Raw genomic sequence first — 21,701 nt, 5'->3', positions numbered from 1 at the left:
AAATAGACGGGGGTTTATGGCATAGTGGTCCAAAATTCTTCGTGTAGTTCCCACTTTGATTGGTTCTAACTCCCATCGTGGGAGGGAAGAAAGTGGCTATGTGACAATTAGCCTAAAAGACAAAAGAAATGAGAAAAATAAGTTCTTAACTTTTTTTTGCTCTGTGATATATTCTTCAGTTTTTTTTTTAATGAAGTCATGGCGTTACGCCCTGTACCACGTACTCGTCGTAAAGCATTACTTTACATCCTCATAGAATTGAGTTCACCATTTTGTTGGTTGGATCGGTTTAGCAGTTGGACTAAAGATATCGAGGTTTCTAAAAGTCTTGGTTTGTTCTTCGATTTCCCGTATTTCTAGACCTCTGTTTACATACTAATTAGATCGTGTTGTAGGTCTAGTATGTTTGTTACAGTATGTATATTGTTAGCAAACGTCTTATTTTATTTATACTGCGTAAAATTAAAGTAGTGGATTTAATTGTTAACCTAATGGTTTGACATTAACCAGGACAAATTGCACCAGTCTAACCCGTAATAATACACTTATGGTATATGTGTTTGGTAAAAATCCCCTTAAAAATTCTTATGTGATGGGAAAAGATTGGCTAAAAATTTGAAAATTTTGGTCATATCCCAACATACATGGGTAAGAGAAAAGAAAAAACATCTAAAGAGCTTTATTAAACAATTAATCTGAAAACGGAAGAGCTAATCTCGGCCTAGATGAAGAAGTAAGTATTGACTTTGGCTTTGAATTAGGTTATCTGCAAATAACTGAAATATAAGTCTCAAGTAAAAGCAGTTTTGTTGGTTAAAGCTTTAACTTCAACTTTTGTTAGATATGTCTTCAACCCAACCTTTAACATATTCAAACTTCTTATAATGATTTTCTTCGTCTTAGATAACTCGAAAGACCCAAACTTGCGGTCAATTTGAAACGAAATACTTTGAACTGTTTCTCTTCAATAGTGTTGCACGTATTGTGGTCGGATTAGTACTAATGTGTTTCGGTAAGAAACCAAATTCTCGTATTTATCTTTTTCCGTATTATTTCGGTGGAAAATATTGTCCGAGCACCAAAATGGATTCAGTTCCGACTTTCCAACTATACAGTTATATTGCAAAAAATATATATTGAGAAACCATCAAAATCTGAGACACGGTCCTGTTTTGATGACCATAATTGTACATTATTTACGTTGAGCCCCGAAAAAATATGTTAGAATGTTTTAGAAAAAGAAAGCAACAATGCATGCATGTTGTTATATCGGTGCATAGTGTGAATCAACATATAGTGAAAGTAGGCGGAGCTAACAGAAAAGGACACAAGATGGATAATTGGTAAATGATGTCAAAGGTTAAGTTAGAGAAGGTTTAGATTGTTGCATCATTGCATGGAATGGGGTCTTGCGTGTAACTTTGATTTTTTACTCTTTGTTGCGTTAGGTGATAGTATATCTACATATTCCTCCACATTTCGGATAAAGGGTTGGGTAATAGCGGGTATGGGTCGGTATGGGAAAGGTAATTCGAGTTTCTAAATCTGTTATCGGACAAGATGGGTTGAGTTGTTGAGGTATCGGCCTATCGGGTAATAAGAATCGTTATATTAATTAGTAAAATCTCTATCCAAATTTTAAGTAATTTTGGTTGATTTAATTTAAGTTACAAATCTAAAATAGTTTTAGATGATTTTTCAAAATTTTAATTACGCAAACATGCATGCGTGATTCATGCATGTATGCTAGATTTCTCCCATTTATATTCTAATTTATACATTTTCTGTTTGATGTAATGTATTATCATAAAATAATTTCATTGACCCTTATCGGATTATTTTTTTGGTTGATTCGAATTAATCTGGTATATACGGATAGGTTTAGATTATGCAAACCGATTAAAAGCCAATGAATTTGAATCCTTATAGGAATTATAGCCAATGGACACAAACCTAATGGAAACCTGGCAGTTATAAAATGATATTTTGGGGAGATCCTTCCTAGCTACAACAGGAGAAGTCCTAGGCATGGGAGAAGGCATAATGTCAATTGAATCAGGCGATATAAACACTTTTTTAAAAAGTCTCGTGTAGCCAAAAGCATATGCAGGAGCCCTACTGCCCTAGACGCATGTCCCCAACCACCATTTTCGATCCTGTCTCACTAGTCTTTTACATTAGTTTCTAAACATGACTGACTGTTCCCAATTAAATTTGCATCTACTTTTTAACAGTACCTTTTAGAGAAAGCCCAAACAAACTCATTTAGCTTAGGTTTTTTAGACATCTCTTTCACACAAAAAGTTCTGCATATTCTATATACATCTTAGATGAGATTCCTAATGAGTATCCCCATTCAAGGCAACGCTACGCAAAATACACATATATTGGCCTTGGTTTTTCATTAAACTGAAGATGGTTATATATTCATCCAAAAGACTAAATGGATATCATTATTATCAGCTACAGATTATAGCCCTCTTATTATACTCTCTGTTTCTTAAGATGCTGTCTCATGTCTCCTTACTACTGATATAAGGCAAATCTATACGACGTCAGAAAAAAAAAAAAAAAAAAAAAAGGGATAATATACAATCCAAACAAAAATTAAAAATCAATAAAAGTATTCAAGCCATATGTAAATCAAGAAAAGAGGCTATCTAAACTCTTCTTCTTTTTTTTTGTTAAAGAATGCTATGTGAACTTATTTTAAAATTTATTAGCATTGGCTTTGAGCTTGGCTTGTAGAGGAGCACCAGAAAACCTCACATCTCTGTACTAATACCCAATCCACCTACAAGTCAACTTGTTCCAACGTATTTAAAAATCAATTTGAAAATAAAATAAAACGAAAACTAGAAACATGTTCTGTTGTTTAATGCTTAGTTAATTCTAAAGAGTGAAAAATATAAAAATTGGACGAAAGGTAAAGAATAAGATATACACAAGTCACCCATCTGCTGTACACGTACTTTCTTTCACGTTTGAAGAAACGCAGTACAAAAGAATAACAACAACAACCAAAAAAGGGTCAGAGAGTATTGAACTTTTTAGTTACAAAAGAATCGATTTTTTTATTTTTTTTTTCTACTTAGAAGAATTGGTTGAATAACATAATAAATTTACAAATATATCTATAGAGAAAAGTAAACAAAAAATTCTAACAAAAAAAAGAATAACCTCAAACTTTGTTGGGCCTTGGCGTGCAAGTTAGATGACTGTTCTCTCAAGTGTCTTCTTCAACGAAGACCCTGAAGATGAAATCCCTGAAACGTCGTGCGTATTGCTTTGGATCAACTGCTGAGATTGATGTCGGATCATACTGCATTGATTTGTAGGCATGTTCAAGCTTCTTGCTTATGTCGTAGTCTTGTAGAATGTCTATTACACCAAAGTAGAGAATCACATCATAAAATTCACCAGTTGGATCCCCAACAAGCTGATTCTCACAGTCACTTCTTCTCACTGTTCTTTCAACTCTTGCTGGCATGTTTATACCCAATTTTATTGATGCTAGCCTGGAAAAAACATATCATTAAAGAAGAACCACACTTTGTGTTATAAAACCCTTTTTTTTTTTTACGTTTTTTGCGATATAAACATTGAATTTATGGTTCTTTACTTGCTGGCATCAAGAAGAAACCGGTCCATTTCTCCCCGGGAGAGACGAGCGTTTCCACCATCAGAGTTTCCTGCTTAAAGATGATGAAGTTGCTTCAATCAAGCTTTAAGATGGAATTTTCGAAAATTGAGTTAAAGATTTGACAAGATTTTACCGGTTGGGGTTCGAGCACCGGAAGTAGGAGTGGCAGAGTCTTTGAATGCAGCTTCTCGAAAGTGAAGACCAACCAAGAGACTATAATCCATGATTCTCTCTTGTTCAAGGAATTCACAGTCTCTGTCCACTTGCCTGGTAAAAAAAAAACAAATACTCAGAATTTGGGATTAATAATGAAAGAAAGCAAAAAGAGATATAAGTAATGAATCAGTCACCTGCAAAATTCTTGGAACCAGTTCTTTTGCAATCGGAATGCAAAATTTAGATCAAGATCTTTAAGAGTCGTGTTTGGATCGATTTCAGACTCTGGTTTAGTAGTAAGACGGCCATGAGAGGATCCTTTGAGGTCAAACCGCCTATGGATGGAGTGACCAGTACAGAATAGATTACCCATTATCACAAATCGAACCTGCAGGCAAAAGTATACTCTCATTAGTACATCCAAACTGAGAATGCTAACAAAAACAATGCAGAGACATGAATACAAAAAGGGGTATGGACCTTTTTCTGTGCAGTGCCAGTCAATTTCACGCAATGAAGACCGAAGAACTTGGTAACTAAAGTGTTTTCACATGCCCTGACATGATTGTAGTAAGCTGGGAGCATCCTTATAAGAACCTGTCAAGGGAAAAAAAACAAAGACATCAGTGAATCCTACTTAATAATCAGAATGATGCGGTTTAAAAAATTCAGCTCTTACTTTAGTTTCTGCCTTCTTCATAGTCTTGATCATGTAGCGGTCATCGTTGGTCAAGTAGAAAAAGCTTCCACTTTTCCCTGGAGATGATAGCTCCCTAAGAGCATCATTCCCACAAATAGATAACATATAATCTGCTGCGTCGACACTAAACAGTTTCCGCAGAGTCCTACACAAACACACAACATTTTCATCTGTTTTCTTAAAATACCACAAGAGAAGAAATCAAAAGGTAAGAGAGACTCAAACCTGAAAACCACAGGACAATAATCCTTCCATTTGAACTCACAAGACTGGTGTGGAGGAGTGTATTTTGATCCTTCAGATGGGAACTTCGTCCAAAGTTTTTCCTTTGGATCAAACGCAGAAGCCTTCAAATCAAGAGAAGTCGCTGGTGCTGGTCTTCCAACAGAATGTCTTCCCAACAAAAAAAAAACAACACTCCACATCAAACAAATAACAAAGCGAAAAAAACACAAATAGATAGTTTCGGTTTTTACCTAATTCCGAGCTGCAAGTTAAGCATGAGTTCATAATTCTTGTGACCTTTGGAGATAGTTTGTCCTTGTTTCTTAGCAGGTTGTATTCTCAAAGGCCCTAATGAGGATCTATTACTCTCTGCATTATCATCTAACTGAAGATAACCAGAACCATTATTCCTCAACTCCATTTCACCATTACTTACCCTTCCATCAACCGATCTCCTCCTGGGCCTCTCACTGTTCTTGGTCCTGTTCCCACTACTACTCTGCTCAGAAGAACCATACCAAACAGGCATCTTCTGAGACGGCAAAACCGGGATCCTCTGACAAGTAGAAACCACACATTCACTCAAATCAGCATAGAACACTTGTTGTGGCTGCCAATCAAAATTCCCTGAAGAAGTAGAAGGGTAATAAGTCCCGTTCTGTTCTTTAGGATCTTTGCTCCAAACACCAACGTAGAAACTCCCATCAGACCAACGGAAAGTTCCATTGCCTTTAGGAGCACCGTCTTCCCAAGAACCATCGTAACGGTTCCCGTTGCTCCAAATCATGGTACCGTTACCATTCATCAACGCATTCTTCCATTGTCCAATGTAATGATTCTCGTTCTTCCATTGATACCTACCGTGTCCATCTTGTAAACCTCTCCTCCATTCTCCATCGTAGCAATCACCGTTGACGTAACTTTTCGTTCCTTGCCCATGTCTCAGATTCATAACCCATGACCCTCTATACAAGTCTCCAGAAGAATCAATATAAGTACCTACCAAAACAAAAAAATAAAAATCAAAACTTTATGATTCAGATGAAACAACGATTCGGGTAGGGAATTGTAAAAAGTTGTTAACCTTTGCCGTCCATGTAACCGTTTTTGAAATCGCCTTCGTAGGTGGCACCACTAGGCCAACTGAAACGACCTTTACCCATGGTTTTGCCTCTACACCATTCTCCGACATACATACAACCATCGGTCCAAAGGTATTTGCCATGGCCGTGAGGGAGATTATCACGCCATTGTCCTGTGTAGAAATCACCGCTTGGTAAAGCTTTCTCGGCGTGGTAAGACTCACCAGTTGGTCTGCTGTAATCGTCGGCGTCATCTGCGTGTGCTACCGACATTTCTATATTCTCCTGCTTCTTCTTCTTCTTCCTACGAAATTTCACTTTTTTATTTAAAAAATCTATTTTTTTTTTTCTTTCTTTCTTTCTTCACATTGTCTTGTTGGATTCTACGTTTCTCTCTTTCGTCGTTCCTCCATAGCTTAGATCGCCGAGCCGCATATTTTGGTGGGTCTTTCAGAAATTATCGGATTTTCAATGGAGGAAAATGTAGTATAGCCAAGGACGACGAGAACATAGATAGATAGAGAGAGATAGAGAGAGAGAGAGAGAGAGAGAGATAAAGGAGATGTCTTTTTTTGGGAATGGCGTGGGGAAACGAAGAGCAACAGAAGAGAAGAGAAGAGGAAATTGAAAACGAGGAGGGAAAAAGAAAAGAAAAAAAAAGAGGGAAGATTGAGAAATGTTGTTGGTGGTGTGTGATGATGGATGAATCTCTCTATCGAGAGAGAGAGAAATTGTAAAAGTTTGGTAATGGCCATTGTTATTGGAGCTCCGCGTTTGATTCCTAAAGCGACTACCAAACCAGACATCTGGAGGGACTCTCGCATTGATGCGACGTGGTTACCTTGTCAATTTGCTTACGTCATTTCCTTTTTCAAATTACAATAAATAAAAATAATAATAATAATGAGAACGAACTTCCCCACGGAAACCAAATTAGTCAAATTCCAAACATAAAATATGATACGGTTATAGTTTCTTTTTTTGTTTAAAATTATCCTAGTCAATGGAGTCCCTTCTTTTATGCTCAATCTGACTCAACTCTTGTATACTTAAAACTTCTTTTGTTGATTGATCATTTCTTTGATTTTTTTTCCCCCTAATAATAATGAAAGTCATACTTTTCAATCATTCAAATAAACAACACAAATTGACAGCTACAAACTAGGTTTAATATGTTTATAGTTTAAGTTGATAGTAAAGACAAGTGATTTTAGTGGGGGTGGGTAATTCATTTTTAAAAAAGAGTTAGTGCTTTGCTTTTCACTCAACAAACAAACTTTTTGTGTGCCTTAATCTTAAAAGAGTGATCGATTGCGACTGTTTTGAAAAAGGAAAAAGTTTGGAGAGAAGTTAAACATGTATAAATTTCTATTATCTAGTCGTCCAAGGAAATCATTTCTAACTGGTTTGTCCAAGGAAAATGTACTATTTTTCGAGCTGTCTTAACAATTTACGTAGAAGCTGATCTTTTTTTTTTTTGTATAATGACCATTGACCAACCTCATAAAGAAAGAAAAAAAGATGTCCACCTGAAACAAGCAAGAACCCACACACCTTCTTCAAAAAGCTTATTGCAATCTCCACTTATACGCTATCCAATGCATCACTCGGCAATTCATCTTTGTTCTTTCCAGGAACCATTCTTTCTGTTGCTAGTCTCTCCTCTAGAGCTCTTGCCCCTCTTTCTCTGCAATTACATCTTTTTGAGTTATAACAAGTTTTTTTTTTGCCTTTTCTAGAACCGAATATACAAGTTTTCTCAGGATTTGGTTCAATACAAACTACTCATAATCATAGTCTCTTAAGTCCTACATTCTGATAAAAATCACTTTTTCTTAGAATCGAATGAATAAAATCATTCGTTATCTCGTTTTGCATTATGTAGATCCTAGAGGATGTCAAGCCAAAAAAAGGTGTATACTCATATTTGAAGACATAAACTGCACTAACCCCCATAGAGCTGGGGATTCAGTAAGAATGTAAGATTGCTACATCTAAAGTCTAAATAAACTGCCATTGAACTATAACAGGAAAGAGGGGAAAAAAAGAAAAGGAAACAATTTTACCTCCTTCTGGATGCTTCAGCAGAATCGGAACCTGGCAATGGTGCACCACTGGTAGCATAATCATGGTCTTCACTGGTGACATTTGATCGTCCACAAAGCATCCGGTGAAAGATTGAGGCTATAGGGTCAATTATAGGCCTGCATTTCATTTGGAAAAACAAAATTACCAACAACATATGAGGCATGAATTGATTTGTCGGCAAACTCGAAAGTGTAGTTAAAAAATGTAGAAATATTCTTTACCTGAGTAATTCAGGAAAGAAAGAGGAGAATGCAAAGTCATCACTTGGATCACCTCTGAGCTTTGTTTCTGGTCTCCTCTGCAGGTACCTGAGGTATAACCAGCCCATATATGTACCAAATATCAAAGTGGGAAGGTATGCTGCTGAATCTAGTGTAAAGAAGCTTGAGGCTATTGACAGAATTAGCATAATTGAGGGCAACCACTGCACACAAAAACCAGAGGCAAGAATAGGATGTGAGAACTTCTTCGACCAGCCGAAGTTAAAGTAAGCAAAATGACATAGTTTTATTCATTTCTTATTAGAAAGTAAGAGATTACCTTTGCTTTTATCTTTAACAGCAATACCTCCTGGTCAGGTATTATCTGCTTTATCCCGACAAGAAGGCCTGCCAAGACACCATGAAAACCTGCAAAGGGCATATATCTAGCAAGGAGAAAACAGAGAACACATTATTATACTGAGGAAAAATATGAAATATAACTAAGAATAGAGTAGTCATCATATACAGTGGTAAAGAGTGAACTTAACCGAGCAGGGAAGCAAACGAGTTATAATAATTTACAGCGTGGAGGATCACAGACTCTATTTTCATTATGAATAAACAGACAGACACTTAGTGAGTATGTATAGGATGGTGGAGTACTTACAGGTAGATTTCCAGCCTCGTGATGTAGTATAAAGCAATGGCTGTAACGAAAACACAGAGATACGTAAGGAAGTTCACCACAAAGATGAACTTAAGGAACTCCTTGGATCCCCAGACAGGCTCCAGGAACTTTCCCATAAAGAGGAGAGAAACGGTGCTGAAGACAACCTGCAACATTGCAAAACAGTCACTCATTCATTCAAGTACTATTAGATGAGAAAACTGGATTTGGATAGGAACAAGTTGAACATACCCCATATACTGATAGTTCAAAATAGCCGCTTGTAATCAGATTCCAGGCAAAAGGAATAGTCCTATAGTGAACAAGAGTTAGAAGTCATTCGAATCACTGGAATTCACAATTTTCAAGGAGCATCACATTGTTCTCACGCTGGAATTTGAATAATACTACCATGCGAGCATCAAATTCGCATCCTAAGTAATATACTTATAACTGATTTTAACATATATAAAACCCTAATTTCTTCAAAACAGTGAATCAGGAATTAGAATCGCGCGGAGTAGAACAAAATGCATTCAGTAGCAAAATCGTAACCCTAGAATTTGAAATAAGATTGAGAAGGAGAGAAAGACGGAAGTACCTCGCCGGAATGAGAGCAAGGTAAGGGATGGTAGCAGGAATGAACTGAACAACGAGGTGTGCCACAACAAGTACTAGAGCAAGTCCTTTGCAGAGCTTAGTGAAAGTGGTGAACATACTCGTTCCCTGAACACACAATGTAAGACGATTAAGACGATTAGTAAGATCAGAGACGACGGTTTCCAAAAAAATCGAAAAACAAAGAAAACGCAAAAAGATCTCAGAGCCGATTTCGTAGATCTACTATAATAACCGTACCGGAGAACTCATGTCGCCGGAGGACTTGAGCGAGAGAGAGTGTAAAACAACAAATCTGACGATAGATCTCGCCGATGCAGCTCAAACCGGAGATTATTTTCTCCTTTAATTCTCCCTCAATTGGTAATTTATATACTTATATATATGTTATTAATTAAATTATATACATATCTACATTATTATTATATGTTTGTTACTTTGTTCACACTTTACAACAATAACAAAAAAAAAATAACATTTTTACTATTAACACCAAACATACATGATTAGTGTGTTATCATTGAAAAATCTTGATTTGCTTTTCATACTAATGTAGAAACTAGGATTGGTTCTGAAGAATGATCAATCAAATTATGGTTTTTTTATACATAGGTTTTGAGGTGGATCAAGAAGAAAAAGTATTAGCATCTCTTCACTATTAAATTCAAAAACAAAACAAACAAAAAAGAAAAGTGAGGGAAGAAAGGAGGATATATATATATCATTGAGTGAGAGGAAGACATTCAAGCTGGATCTCAAGTACACCTCTCTCCACATTTTGAAGCCTAAGTGAAATGTCTTGTCTCACTTTCCCTTCTTCAAGTGAGATTATCCCATCACTCACCAATGTGTTCTCTTTGCTCGCCACCCAACTTCCCAGCTGCATTGGTTCTTTTATGCTCGATGACTCGTAAGCTTTTGCTGCACTCACCAATGGTTGTATGTCTATCTCTGCCTCTCCCATGAAATCATCTGTCGAGAATGTATCCTTGTCGTACACTAGCTGCAAATTTTTTACATATCAAAAGATTTTGGTATATACTCTGTTCAGTCGAGTTTGTTAACGGCTAAAAATGTTTATGATATTTCTGTTCTTACCACTTTGAGAGGAGGCATGGGCTCAGGTATCGAAAGCATTAGCGTCTCATTCCACACAGGGTTCAAGTTGTTCTTGATCACCCGTGTTTTTACCGACTATAACAAACAAACAATCATGAGAGGTTAAGTAAAAATCATACAAGTTGTCTAGTAGAGATATGGCAGAGAGCTCACTTGTTGGCCAAGAGCAAGGATAACATAAGGATCGCTGGTCATCACGTCTCGAACCGCAAGATTGGTTCCTTTAACCACATTAACCTTAATTAATCCCACAAACTCAATCATGCCTGCCTGTAAAGTAAAACACCCACAAAATTAACGTTAGCAACATTTATTAGCCAAACATGTAACGTTGTGTATGTGTTCATTAGTTGTTACCATGGAATTGCTCTTCTTTGGTCCTTTGTGATCAGATTCTCTTCTTCCCCAGCTATTCCTAAATGCATGACCAATACGGTTTTTTGTAGAACGGTGGTTTGCTGAACATAAAGACGGTGGTGAAGTAGCTATTCTGCTAGGCTGTTGATAAGGGCACAAAGCACCATCCTTTGGATCCATAAACTGGTGCATCTCATATTTTTTTCTGCAGGTTTAAAGATATAACGACAAGAACATTATTATACAAACATAACATTATAACAAACTGTAAGTAAAAAATGTCACCTGATGAAATCATTGCGTTCCTCATTAGTAGAGTCTGGTTTGGGTTTCTTTGACTGGTCGATGTTGCAAGCTTCGTATCTCTCGTTCACTGTGGTGTTTCCACCGTACCCTACAAGCATGTCAACTTGATCATCTGTCCAATCGTCTAGTTTTACTGACAGAACCTGCGATGATCGGTCAATCAAAGTTATCGATTTAAAGGCTACAAACACAGAAGCAGAGAAAACAAGATTGGTAATGGAAAAGAAAGTACCTTAGATATATGAACTCCAAGACTTCTGTGTACACCAGAACACTTAATGCAGATAAATACACCGAGACTCAACGACCTAAAACGAGATGAAATGAATCAATCCAATCCATCAAAAGAAGATGTACAGAACCACACAACAAGTAATTAATCAAACTTACACCCATTTTGGTTCAGGAGAGCCACAGTCAGCACAATATTTATTCCCAGGTTGCTTCAGCAACTTCTCTAACCGATCTCGAGGATCTGAAAAACAAAACATGTCACCAACTAACACTAACATATATCTTAAGAAAAGTTCCATATCCAAAAAAAAATAAGAATCACCAGAAGGAGATGTTTGCAAATCCATGTGAGGAGTCCATCTGGGTGTCTCTGAACATAAAAGTTCATATAAGCAAGCATGCGACCCTATAAAACAAACAAAAGCCAAGATTTAAAACCATTTACACGTTTAAAAAGTTGGGGGTAAGGGGATAATAGATGAAAGGATTGTGTTGGAATTTACCTGAAACTTCAACAACAGGTTCGACATTTTCTTGGCCGAGAGACATTTCGAATCAGAGCCGAGACAATATAGTGAAGAACACAGGAATGCTCAAAAAAGCCGTGACCATTCAAACAACATTATTCCCAAGAATCAAGACAACATCGTCCCCTAAGGAGCCATTGCATTTTTTAAAAACAAGGAGAATCTGAATCCATCATCACCAGAGAAAACAAAACAATATAACTTGATTTGCACCACACAAAGCAAAAGTTTTATCAAAAAAAAATCATTCCTTGACAAATTACCTTAAATAAAGGGGCTAATATGAAATTCCAAACCCATCAAAGCCTCGCTCAAATTTCAATTTCTTGGAAGAAGAACCTAAAAACTCTAAAGATGAGTTGACATCGACATCTTTGCTTTTCTTTTTCTTTCTTTTTTGTTGAGAAGAGGGAGAAAAAGTAAGGTTGGGTGTAACGACCACGAAGGGTAAAAACCTAAAAACGATGAAACATAAAAAAAAAAACAGAATTACGGAAGGATTTTGGAAGAAAATTGTCTGAAAAGTTGCATCATCATCCTGCAGACAGGAGATTTGAGAAGAAGCCTATGATTAGTTGTGTTTTTTTTTGTTTTGTTTCTTTTATTTGTCGGCCAGAGAGAGAGATTGAAACCAAAAAAAAAAAAAAAAAAAGAGGATTTTCGATTTTGTGATTTTCAATTTTGTGAAAATATTGTAGTTGACACGTCATTATAACAAATTATCACAACATTTTTCCTTTTTCCCTTACCAAACAACCTTATTAAAATCTCTTAAATTTAGAAACACATTAAAGTTGTGATTGCCTCTGCAAATAAACCAATAACATGCATTGGTTTGGTACATTTGTTTACCAATAAATATTGAACTTATTTTAATGAGTTCTAAGTTTTGGATTTGGCTCATATCAGTAGTAGTAGTTGCCTCATCATTGTCATATTGCCCAATCTAACTAAAAAACAAAACTTAATTTTGAATATAATAAGAACTGAGAAAGTCGCATAGCTTTCCCACCCTCAACTAACTCATGCCTCCATCTTAGTTGTTCGACAATATTAAACACAAAATAAAAGCCATAGCTGATACCAAAAGGTCCAAAACACATTACAATATATAAGATATACAAACTAGTTATTAGTATAAGATAATATTTCATTTACAGCTTTTAAACATTGGTGACAAAGACAATAAAAGACAGAAGAAAAGAAAACTACCAGTAAATACTATTTAGTACAATGTAGATGTTACTTACCACTCATAATTTATACCGAATCCTGAGGAATTCCCAGTAATGGTTTAGCATATGATCATTAGGCTTCACGCGATTCCAATTCCCGTTACAGAATATAGCATACGCATCTGCTGCATACTTTCCAACGCCATGCAACTGAGTGACATGAGTCCAGCTCTCTTGAAGATACTCCAGAGATAACCGTTGAATCATTTTGGCTCTCTTCTTTTGCAGTCCAAGAGGTTTTATCAGACTCTCTATCTCCTTTTCTTCAACTTCTGTTGCAGTCTTTGCATCAGGACACAATGCGAACAAGTCTGATATCACTCCCCGTGTCTGCAATCACCTTTTAAAACAAATTCACTGACCAACCCACACAAAGCCTTTTCTTCTACCAAATTTCAACAAGACCAAAGCAATACATTTCATGGTTAATCAATTACTCGTCAAACCAAAAGACTGCAACTACTTCTTAATGACAAAACTAAACACATCCACTTAAACGAATTTGGTCTCAAATACTAATTAGTGTATCTATCTAAGTTCAGCAAAGATAAGGAGAGAGGAATGAGGACAAACCTGAGCACCAGATGTTTTGTTGAGAAGCATACATATAACTAGCACACGCCATGGATCATGCCAATGATCTTCTTGAAGTAGATTACATGGAGATCGTGGAGGCACCCATGTGTTATCAGGCGTTTTCCGCAGGTATGCCTCATCGGTCTTCTGAGAAAGCGAGAGTAAAGGACTCACAACCGGAGTTTTCCTCACCCTTGTTGACTTCTCCTTTTGTGATTCATCGATTCTAATTCCATCCGCAGGCACAACATCATGGAAATATCTTGAAACTTTCACAACCTTAAAATACTGACGCAAATCTCTTGGCTGTTCTGAATCAGCTGACGCCTGAAAATAACGCGAAACTCTTCGAACCTTAGCTTGAAGTTTTCTGCTTTCTCTCCTATAGTTTCTTCCACTTTGTGAAGCAACAATATCAGAACCACATTGTGAAATAGCTGATGCCTGGAAGTATGGAGAAACTCTTGGAACTTTGCTGCATCCTTTCCTACGTTTTCTTCTACTTTGAGAGCAAACACTATGAGAATCACACCCTACATTGGACTGTTGTGAATCAGTAGTAGATCCTTGGAAGTATGGAGAAACAAGATTATAACTAGAAGTTTCATTTCCAAAGTCATCCCTTTTCCTACTCCTCACACCCTTAAAAGCGAACCCAGAGAACAAATCATCCAAATTTCTACTACATGAAACAAAGCTATCGCTCTTATTACCCTTGTCGAGGCAACAAACATCATCACGATGACATTGAAGAAGCAAATTACTTCTGGTTTCAGTTTCATCAATGCAACCCAAATCTCGAATTCTTTCATCATCCTCCTTAAATAAACCAATCAAGCGATTCTCAACCATTACCTCGATAGTATCGGAGTCGGGTCTCCGACGAGTCATCATCACTGAAGTATCATCGTCCCTTCCAAGTCTTCGACCTCTCCTTCGCGTATACGTATAAATTACTGGAGGAACCATCTCAAATTTACAAATATATAATCTCCTCAATCTCTTTTAAGGAACCAAAACAGAGCACCCAATCTCTCTTCTTCGCCGATATTTTTGTTTTGTCTGTAAATTACCCTTTTTCGCCATTAGTGTCTGTAAAATTTATAAGTATTTTTTTGGTCAATTATATATATATATATATATATTTTTTTTTTTTTTTTTTTTGCCACCGAATTAAATTGCGCCATAAATAAATTAATCAAATTGGTGAAAGTGAAAACAAAAATAAATTTGGGATTTTTTATTTATTTATATATATATAGATTTTTTATAAAGAAATAGAAATAATTAGGGTTGAAAAACAAAAAGCAATTCACAGCCTCGTTTAATCCCTCCTGCGGTTTCGTTACCAAAGGTAAAATCCGTTTCTGAAGATTTGAGTGAATTTTTTATAAAAGTTTCACCTAGACTTTAGTCTGAATTACTCGAAATTACTACTAGTTGATATATATTTATAATTAGCTGATTTGGTTTTTTCGTGGCAGCAGTAATCATGGCTGATGAAAGTAATGTGATCAAAGAAGAAGTGAAGGATGAGCAAGATGTAATTTTGGCTTTTTACATTTTGTTGTTGTTGTGTCTATAAGAAGGGATCCTTGATTCCTATATAGTATTGCTTTTTGGAGGAGTCTTTCTTTAAGTCAATGCATCCTTTCAAGATTATTATTTTGTTTTGTTTCCTGATTGGAGAAGTTATAAATACAGATACTACGTAGGGTCTTTAATATTCTGCGAGAAAATAGTCCGGAGCTTGTTGGATTTTCGCTTCTTACAGTTATAATGCCACCACAAGTTCTTCTTGAAGGGACAAAGAAGACAATCTTTGTCAACTTTATGGACTATTGCAAGACGTACGTATGAACAAAGTCTCATATACACCATTTGTTATATATACCAGAACCTAGTGGTTTTTGATGTTTGTACGTATTTGGAATATGCTTAATTTTTTTCAGGATGCGTCGACAACCAGCTCATGTTAGGGCTTTCTTACTTGCTGAGTTGGGTACTAGTGATACACCTGATGCGCAGCAAAGGTTGGTTGTTAGGGGGAGACTTACATCCAAGAACTTTGAAGGGCTTTTACGGCGATATGTCTGTAAGTAACATACCCTTTAGTATATCGATCTCAAGGTTTGGATAGAATAATGTCAATTTTGGAGTAACGACATCCTTCTGTTGATTTCTTGAAGTGATTCCTAGTTGCGGTTATTTTCAGGTGGATACGTCGTGTGCTTTGATTGCAAAAGCACAAACACAACTTTCACCAGGGAGGTTCGTCTCTTCTTTGTGAGATGTGAACAGGTAAAAAAAAACTCTACCCAATTAGTTTCTCTTGCCTTTGGACACATTTCTGTTTTCTGACTCATATTCAAGAGAAATGGTCCTGAATGGGTGTTGCTCTTCTACACCTAATTCAGGATTTTGCCTACATTTTCTGATTAATATATATATTACGCAGTTAGAGTGATACAAAACTATTTTGGAGGCCTACTTTATTGCATCATCTTAATGTGATGCTGATATCTTTGCTTACACTGCCTTATAAAAAGCTCCTTTGGTTGAGCAAGAGAATCAGTAATTACCGTCTGAATACTAATCAAGAATTATCCAGTTTTGGTTTTGCTATTCTGAAATCTCTGTACCTATCTATATATACATCTACAAATATGAACTGATGGGGTTTGTTTTGGCAGTGTGGATCAGAACGATGTGCACCACAAATCCGCATGAACAGAACGTATCTTGGTCGCAGGAAGACTGGATATATTGGTAGCTCAAGTGAGTAGAACATTTTATGGAGTTGGTAAGGTCTTGCTTGTCTTCTTCTTATTCTCTAGCTTGCTTATGGCATTGACTTGTCTTTGAGTATGCTGAAGAATGTTATTCTCTATCACAGGTTTAATAATGAAAGGAAAAGAAACAAAAGACACAGATTAAAGTTGTGATTGCCTGTCCAAATAAGTCAAGAAAAAGGCATTAAGTTGTGTGTTTGGTTTACCCTTAAATATTGAACTTATTGTAATGAGTTCATAGTTTTGGTCCTTCTGGATTTGGCTCATAGCGGTAGTTGCCTCATCATTGACATTCTTTGAAGTATTATATCGTGGCTTGGTGCCCAATCTAACTAAGAATAAACTTAATTTTGAATATAAATAAAGAACTGAGAAAGTCGCATTGCTGAACTATCATCGTCCCTTTCAAGTCTCCGATCTCTTCTTCGTTGATACGTACATTATTAGAGGAACCATCTCAATTTACAAATAAAGTCAGCGCAATCTCTTAAGGAACTGAAACAGAGCACTTATCTCTCTTCTTACCATACTTGATACTTTTGTCTGTACATTATACACTCTTTTTTTCTTGATTGCGTTTTCCTAACCCTATATGTTTTTGTTTTATGAATTAAATTGCGGCCTAAACATTAAAATTAGGGATTTTTTATTTTATAAAAGTTGAAACAAAAAATATATAGGGTTAGGAAAACGCAATCAAGAAAACAAAAAGCTTCACAACCTCTTCGCTTGAGTTTCCCCGTTAAGACCAATCGGGTGCTGTTTCGTTACCAAAAAGGTTTGAGTTGCTTTTCAAAAGTTTCCGTTCTATTGTTAAAGATTATAATTGTAGTTTTAGACTCGGAATAAAAATTACTACTTATTATGTTTTTGGTAACGGAGTGACGGAGTCCATCTTCTCTTTTTTTTTTTTTAGATGTTCATACCAATTTTGTTGATATTTATAATATTTGATTTTGGTTTCTTAATGCTTTCCTTGGCAGTAATCATGGCTGATGAACCAAATGTGATCAAGGAAGAAGTGAAGGATGAGCAAGATGTAAGTTTGGTTTTCTACATTGTTTCTCTATATGAGATCCGTGATTCCTATTGTATTTGATAGATATTGCTTTGGAGGATTATTTATTTCCTAAACTGACAAATGCTTCTATAGTTATTTGATTTCTACTTGTTTTTCTCTGATTGTGAGTTACATGTACAGATTCTTCGTAAGGTCTTTAATATTCTGCGTGAAAATAGTCCGGAGCTTGTTGGAGTTTGCCTTCTTACAGTTATAAGGCCACCACAAATTCTTTTTGAAGGGACAGACAAAACAGTCTTTGTCAACTTTATGGACTATTGCAAGACGTATGAACACAAAGTCCCATAGTGGTTTTTTTGATGTTTGTATTTTGGAATACTTTACCACCGTTAAAACTTTTTCAGGATGAATCGACAACCAAATCATGTTAGAGCTTTCTTGTGTGCTGACATGAGCGCTAGGGGTACAATAGATATGCAGCAAAGGTTGGTCGTTAATAGGAGAGTTAAACCCAAGCGATTTAAAGGCAATATACTACGATATATCAGTAAGTATAACATTTCCACTAATCTCAAGATTTAGATTGCCGTAAAGGAATGTCATATATATATTTGGAGTAATAACATCCCTTGTGTTGATTTCTGAAAAGTGGTTTTAATTGCGGTTAATTTCAGCTGAGTACGTCATGTGTTGTGGTTGCAAGAGCACAGACACAATTCTTTCGAAGGAGAATCGTATCTTCTTTTTGATATGTGAAAAGGTAAAAAATCTACTGAGAAATATTTTTTCCAAAGTGAGCCTACATTATTTGATTTCAACAGTAAAATTTTAAACTATGTTGAAGCCTACGCTCTTTCTTGTCTTGCACTTGTTACCATGAAAACATATAATTTGATGGTTGCTGTTTATTTTACACATATTCAGGATTTTGCCTACACTAGTCTAATTAAATATTACGTAGTTAGAGTGATACAAAACTTATATGGAGGCCTACTTTATTGTGTCATCTTGATGTGATGCATTCTGGTATCTTGGCCTATACTACTACCTGATAAAAGCTCATTTGGTTGAACAATTGAATGAGTGATTACTGTCTTAGCCTTTCAAGAATTAATTATCCAGTTTTTTTTTTCTTTTGCACTTTTGCTATTCTGAAATCTCTGTTGTATCTATTTTCATATCTGAAAATATGAACTGATATATTGGCTTTGTTTTGGCAGTGTGGATCAAGAAGAATGACCAGCTGTACCATGATTTGTTTTGGTAGCTCAAGGCCTCAAGTGGGTAGAGAGTAGTTTCTTTGTACTTATAAAAGAGACACTAGAATATAACCCGTGCTTTAGCACGAGTTTAAATTTCTTTTGTTTATTATATAGTTTTTTTATTCAAAACATCATATATGTGATTATTTTATGTATTTAAAAAAAATTGGATGGAATACTATGCCAAATCATATGATGAATATGAATTATAAAAATAACATATATTTTGTAAGATCTATTATAGTAGATCTAGATAATTAACCCGCGACATACCGCAAGTTAAGTTGTGTGATAAAAAATTAATTTATGTTTTTTATTTGATTTGTTTAGTGTTTAAAATTATACATTGTATTTCGATTGTTAATTTTATGACTTAACCTGTAGTATACCGCATATTAATGTAACATATGTTTGTCAAAATCATCTTAACCGTGAAAGCCTACAAAATAACATTATTCTAAACTTTAATTTAATCTGAGAAATCATATTTCCTGAAATTTTAACCTTTGCTCATATTTTTTCTTGGAATTATTTCATATTATAGTGACATATTATTGATTCGTGCTATAACAAATCAAATTAGAGTGTTTATAATTTTAAACTTTTTGATCTATCATATATTTATGATATTTTAAAAATATCAAATTAAAATATTTTAAAATATTTCAAATTTATTTATTTTAAAAGTTTAAAGTATATTAAACTATACAATTCAACAAAGAAATATATGAAATTGAATTTAAATATTCAAATTTGATCCGTTACTCAGTTAAAATTTTAGTTTAATAGATATTTTTTTTAAAGAATAATATTACTAAAGCTTAAATATTTTATGGATTGAACAATTTTTTGGGTATGAATAGGGTGTATTTCGGTGAATGAAAATGTCAATGATTTATACTAAAAGTTTGAAGGGGTTAAGATATTATTTTATTTTAATTAATTTTTGAGATTTTATTATATTTGTTTTTCTTTAATTGCCTAAAATATATATATGGCCTTGGTTGTTAGAGATTTTATTTCTTTTAAGTTGTATTATTCTTGGGATATTTTTTTTAAGTGTATCTCTGTATAAGTCAACCCATATAACATATTTTGTAACTAATGAATCAAATAATAACTATAACTTTATAACTTATAACTATTATATAGTCTACCAAAAAGAAGTTGTGTACTTCCGAAATATTAAATAGGGGATGTGTGTTTTTTTATTTCCAAGAACTAGCAATTTTCTGAAAAAAATTAAATCAATGACATTAGTTTAATTTAATTCAATAAATGACATCATTAAAGGAATATGATTCTCTTATTATAAAATTTTAGTGTGTTAAATTTTATAGTATATTGTATATTTTTTATAAATGTTATGGTCAAATTTTATTCTTAAACAAAACAAAACAACTAAAGTCATCTTAGCGCGCAGATAAGTCCATTTGTAGATAAGTCTATTTGTAGAAGACACCATCACACTCAGATCTAGTCCTAGTTTCTATATTAGGAATTTGGCTAATGGGTCGGTCAATTTTGGCCCAATTACAGAAAACAAAACAAAACAATTAATGCAGGGATTAGTAAGTTAAATATACCATTGGGTAAATAAATAAACCAATGACGTCTTCCACAAATTTGGTTCGAATTCGGTTAAGCCCGGTTTAGGAACAGGTCGGTGTTGTGGCTTTGTTCTTGTAGCGAAAGGCAAAATCGATCCACTCTGCAAGCAAAAAATAAAAACTCTTCCAAAGTCAAAAACCTTTATAAAGCGGCGGCGAGGGCAACCGCAATATTAATATTCCGACAGAGAAGAAGAAAGACACAGCTAAACGAATTGTCTCTCCAATCAAAAGAAAAAAAAAAGATGGCGAAAGACAGCTGTTTGGCCAGAATCACTGCCGGAGTTGCCGTTGGTGGCGCAGTTGGTGGCGCTGTAGGTAAGCTTTTCTTTTTCGATTTCCTTTACATTCTGGAAATAAAAAAACCCTAAACCCTAAATTACAATCTAAATTCGCCTTTATATCTGTTTGATTCTATGGGAATTTTGGGTACGAAATATTTTTGGGTGTGGAGATGATATTGAACTTGTTTCGTTGTGTTTCAGGTGCTGTCTATGGAACTTACGAAGCGATTAGATTCAAGGTACGCTTTGTTAATTCGGGTTCTTTTCTTGAAAAAGTGAAACTCTTTATCACTCTTCCTCTTTGGATATGGCTTGATCAGTCGAAAACACACAGCACAGCTTAGTTTTGTGTTTTGTTTGCCTTCACTTTTGAGAAATTGAACTTATTTGACTTGTGCATCTATCTCACCGTTCTTGACAACTTTAATCAATTGTTTATGTGCAAACGCTTCAGTTATGATTGCTCTTGCTGTGTTTATTTGTGAGTTGGTTAGCATAGCAAGATCAATCTGAAAGCTTTTAGCGCTTTTTTTAAGTTAGATATGAAAGATGTCTAGAGTAGAGATTGCTCTTGTTGATACTTATGTCAACATTAACTGTTTGAGATTCATATCTCATTACTGCTTGATCCTCATGTGTTCCTTTTTTTTTTCTTCTTTTCCTGCAGGTTCCTGGGCTTATGAAGATTAGATACATTGGTCAAACTACCATTGGCAGTGCAGCAATTTTCGGGCTTTTTCTAGGTGCCGGCAGTTTGATACATTGTGGAAAAGGCTACTGAGTACTGATTCCCCCCTTACATTTGTTTAGCTCTAGAAGCTCTCTAAGTTTGTGTCTCTCAAATAGTTTCCTGGTGAAAGATTGGATTCTTTTTTTGAAAGATATTGAGTTTTTTTTCTTTATTGTTGAATAAGTATTGAATCAACTTATATGTTTCTGCTGCTCTCTGTGAATTTTCATCTCTCTTGGTTTTATCAGAAACAGCTTCTTTTTCTT

General features: G+C 35.2%; 6 protein-coding genes and 1 pseudogene across 10 annotated transcripts; 3 read left to right on the top strand and 4 right to left on the bottom strand.

The window, feature by feature from the left end:
* Positions 1–3,047: 3,047 nt before the first annotated feature.
* Positions 3,048–6,603, bottom strand: LOC104744990 (phosphatidylinositol 4-phosphate 5-kinase 6-like). 2 transcript variants are annotated; one of them, XM_010466140.2, is made up of 9 exons: positions 5,809–6,603; positions 4,976–5,723; positions 4,725–4,892; positions 4,479–4,644; positions 4,280–4,396; positions 3,994–4,187; positions 3,777–3,910; positions 3,623–3,692; positions 3,048–3,518 (listed from the first exon to the last, which is right to left on the bottom strand). In XM_010466140.2, the coding sequence occupies exons 1-9, from the start codon at positions 6,077–6,079 to the stop codon at positions 3,227–3,229; spliced, it is 2,160 nt and encodes a 719-aa protein (XP_010464442.1). In that variant the 5' UTR covers positions 6,080–6,603; the 3' UTR covers positions 3,048–3,226. The 2 variants fall into 2 exon arrangements, with proteins under 2 accessions (XP_010464442.1, XP_087344378.1); XM_087488252.1 differs by lacking the exon at positions 3,048–3,518 and having other exon boundaries at positions 3,619–3,692; positions 5,809–6,559.
* Positions 6,604–7,001: 398 nt separating this feature from the next.
* Positions 7,002–9,955, bottom strand: LOC104744989 (rhomboid-like protein 19). The gene is made up of 8 exons (XM_010466139.3): positions 9,623–9,955; positions 9,366–9,490; positions 9,017–9,077; positions 8,765–8,931; positions 8,435–8,540; positions 8,116–8,318; positions 7,873–8,010; positions 7,002–7,493 (listed from the first exon to the last, which is right to left on the bottom strand). The coding sequence occupies exons 1-8, from the start codon at positions 9,632–9,634 to the stop codon at positions 7,391–7,393; spliced, it is 915 nt and encodes a 304-aa protein (XP_010464441.2). The 5' UTR covers positions 9,635–9,955; the 3' UTR covers positions 7,002–7,390.
* LOC104744988 (putative ADP-ribosylation factor GTPase-activating protein AGD11) lies at positions 9,948–12,651 on the bottom strand. 2 transcript variants are annotated; one of them, XM_010466138.3, is made up of 10 exons: positions 12,189–12,651; positions 11,902–12,088; positions 11,721–11,804; positions 11,555–11,639; positions 11,397–11,472; positions 11,144–11,307; positions 10,859–11,063; positions 10,655–10,771; positions 10,481–10,576; positions 9,948–10,385 (listed from the first exon to the last, which is right to left on the bottom strand). In XM_010466138.3, exons 2-10 carry the CDS (start codon positions 11,945–11,947, stop codon positions 10,104–10,106), a joined length of 1,155 nt encoding a protein of 384 aa, XP_010464440.1. In that variant the 5' UTR covers positions 11,948–12,088; positions 12,189–12,651; the 3' UTR covers positions 9,948–10,103. The 2 variants fall into 2 exon arrangements, with proteins under 2 accessions (XP_010464440.1, XP_019092031.1); XM_019236486.2 differs by having other exon boundaries at positions 11,902–12,051; positions 12,189–12,610.
* A 355-nt stretch (positions 12,652–13,006) lies between these two features.
* Positions 13,007–14,845, bottom strand: LOC104744987 (methyl-CpG-binding domain protein 4-like protein). 3 transcript variants are annotated; one of them, XM_019237111.2, is made up of 2 exons: positions 13,734–14,845; positions 13,007–13,500 (listed from the first exon to the last, which is right to left on the bottom strand). In XM_019237111.2, the coding sequence occupies exons 1-2, from the start codon at positions 14,703–14,705 to the stop codon at positions 13,450–13,452; spliced, it is 1,023 nt and encodes a 340-aa protein (XP_019092656.1). In that variant the 5' UTR covers positions 14,706–14,845; the 3' UTR covers positions 13,007–13,449. The 3 variants fall into 3 exon arrangements, with proteins under 3 accessions (XP_019092656.1, XP_010464438.1, XP_087344377.1); XM_010466136.3 differs by having other exon boundaries at positions 13,007–13,490; XM_087488251.1 differs by having other exon boundaries at positions 13,007–13,545; positions 13,734–14,832.
* Positions 14,846–15,228: 383 nt separating this feature from the next.
* On the top strand, positions 15,229–16,509 carry LOC104748064 (eukaryotic translation initiation factor 2 subunit beta-like; annotated as a pseudogene).
* Positions 16,510–17,516: 1,007 nt separating this feature from the next.
* LOC104748063 (eukaryotic translation initiation factor 2 subunit beta-like) lies at positions 17,517–18,844 on the top strand. The gene is made up of 5 exons (XM_087489156.1): positions 17,517–17,567; positions 17,730–17,875; positions 17,954–18,096; positions 18,224–18,309; positions 18,770–18,844. Exons 1-5 carry the CDS (start codon positions 17,517–17,519, stop codon positions 18,842–18,844), a joined length of 501 nt encoding a protein of 166 aa, XP_087345282.1.
* A 1,595-nt stretch (positions 18,845–20,439) lies between these two features.
* On the top strand, positions 20,440–21,697 carry LOC104744985 (uncharacterized). Its single transcript, XM_010466134.3, has 3 exons — positions 20,440–20,739; positions 20,907–20,944; positions 21,373–21,697. The coding sequence occupies exons 1-3, from the start codon at positions 20,667–20,669 to the stop codon at positions 21,484–21,486; spliced, it is 225 nt and encodes a 74-aa protein (XP_010464436.1). The 5' UTR covers positions 20,440–20,666; the 3' UTR covers positions 21,487–21,697.
* Positions 21,698–21,701: the final 4 nt, after the last annotated feature.

This window comes from Camelina sativa, chromosome 15, assembly GCF_030686135.1.
Source record: "Camelina sativa cultivar CO46 ecotype springtype chromosome 15, ASM3068613v1".
NCBI lineage: Eukaryota > Viridiplantae > Streptophyta > Magnoliopsida > Brassicales > Brassicaceae > Camelina > Camelina sativa.
This window is presented reverse-complemented; position numbering and strand designations above follow the sequence as displayed.

Bases quoted from the DNA above. Each gene is read 5' to 3' on its own strand.
- LOC104744990 (XM_010466140.2), bottom strand. From the start codon at position 6,079: ATGTCGGTAGCACACGCAGATGACGCCGACGATTACAGCAGACCAACT. The intron at 4,893-4,975 runs GTAAAAACCGAA...TTTGTTGGGAAG, and splicing joins AACTTGCAGCTCGGAATTAG to ACATTCTGTTGGAAGACCAG. The intron at 4,397-4,478 runs GTAAGAGCTGAA...TTCCCTTGACAG, and splicing joins TGAAGAAGGCAGAAACTAAA to GTTCTTATAAGGATGCTCCC.
- LOC104744989 (XM_010466139.3), bottom strand. The intron at 8,541-8,764 runs GTAAGTACTCCA...TCTCCTTGCTAG, and splicing joins ACGAGGCTGGAAATCTACCT to ATATATGCCCTTTGCAGGTT. The intron at 8,319-8,434 runs GTAATCTCTTAC...TTTTGTGTGCAG, and splicing joins TGTTAAAGATAAAAGCAAAG to TGGTTGCCCTCAATTATGCT.
- LOC104744988 (XM_010466138.3), bottom strand. From the start codon at position 11,947: ATGTCTCTCGGCCAAGAAAATGTCGAACCTGTTGTTGAAGTTTCAG. The intron at 11,473-11,554 runs GTAAGTTTGATT...ATCTCGTTTTAG, and splicing joins TCTCCTGAACCAAAATGGGT to GTCGTTGAGTCTCGGTGTAT. The intron at 10,772-10,858 runs GTAACAACTAAT...TTTACTTTACAG, and splicing joins CAAAGAAGAGCAATTCCATG to GCAGGCATGATTGAGTTTGT.
- LOC104744987 (XM_010466136.3), bottom strand. From the start codon at position 14,705: ATGGTTCCTCCAGTAATTTATACGTATACGCGAAGGAGAGGTCGAAGA. The intron at 13,491-13,733 runs GTTTGTCCTCAT...AGGTGATTGCAG, and splicing joins ACAAAACATCTGGTGCTCAG to ACACGGGGAGTGATATCAGA.
- LOC104748063 (XM_087489156.1), top strand. From the start codon at position 17,517: ATGGCTGATGAACCAAATGTGATCAAGGAAGAAGTGAAGGATGAGCAA. The intron at 17,568-17,729 runs GTAAGTTTGGTT...TTACATGTACAG, and splicing joins AAGTGAAGGATGAGCAAGAT to ATTCTTCGTAAGGTCTTTAA. The intron at 17,876-17,953 runs GTATGAACACAA...AAACTTTTTCAG, and splicing joins TTTATGGACTATTGCAAGAC to GATGAATCGACAACCAAATC.
- LOC104744985 (XM_010466134.3), top strand. From the start codon at position 20,667: ATGGCGAAAGACAGCTGTTTGGCCAGAATCACTGCCGGAGTTGCCGTT. The intron at 20,740-20,906 runs GTAAGCTTTTCT...GTTGTGTTTCAG, and splicing joins CGCAGTTGGTGGCGCTGTAG to GTGCTGTCTATGGAACTTAC. The intron at 20,945-21,372 runs GTACGCTTTGTT...CTTTTCCTGCAG, and splicing joins ACGAAGCGATTAGATTCAAG to GTTCCTGGGCTTATGAAGAT.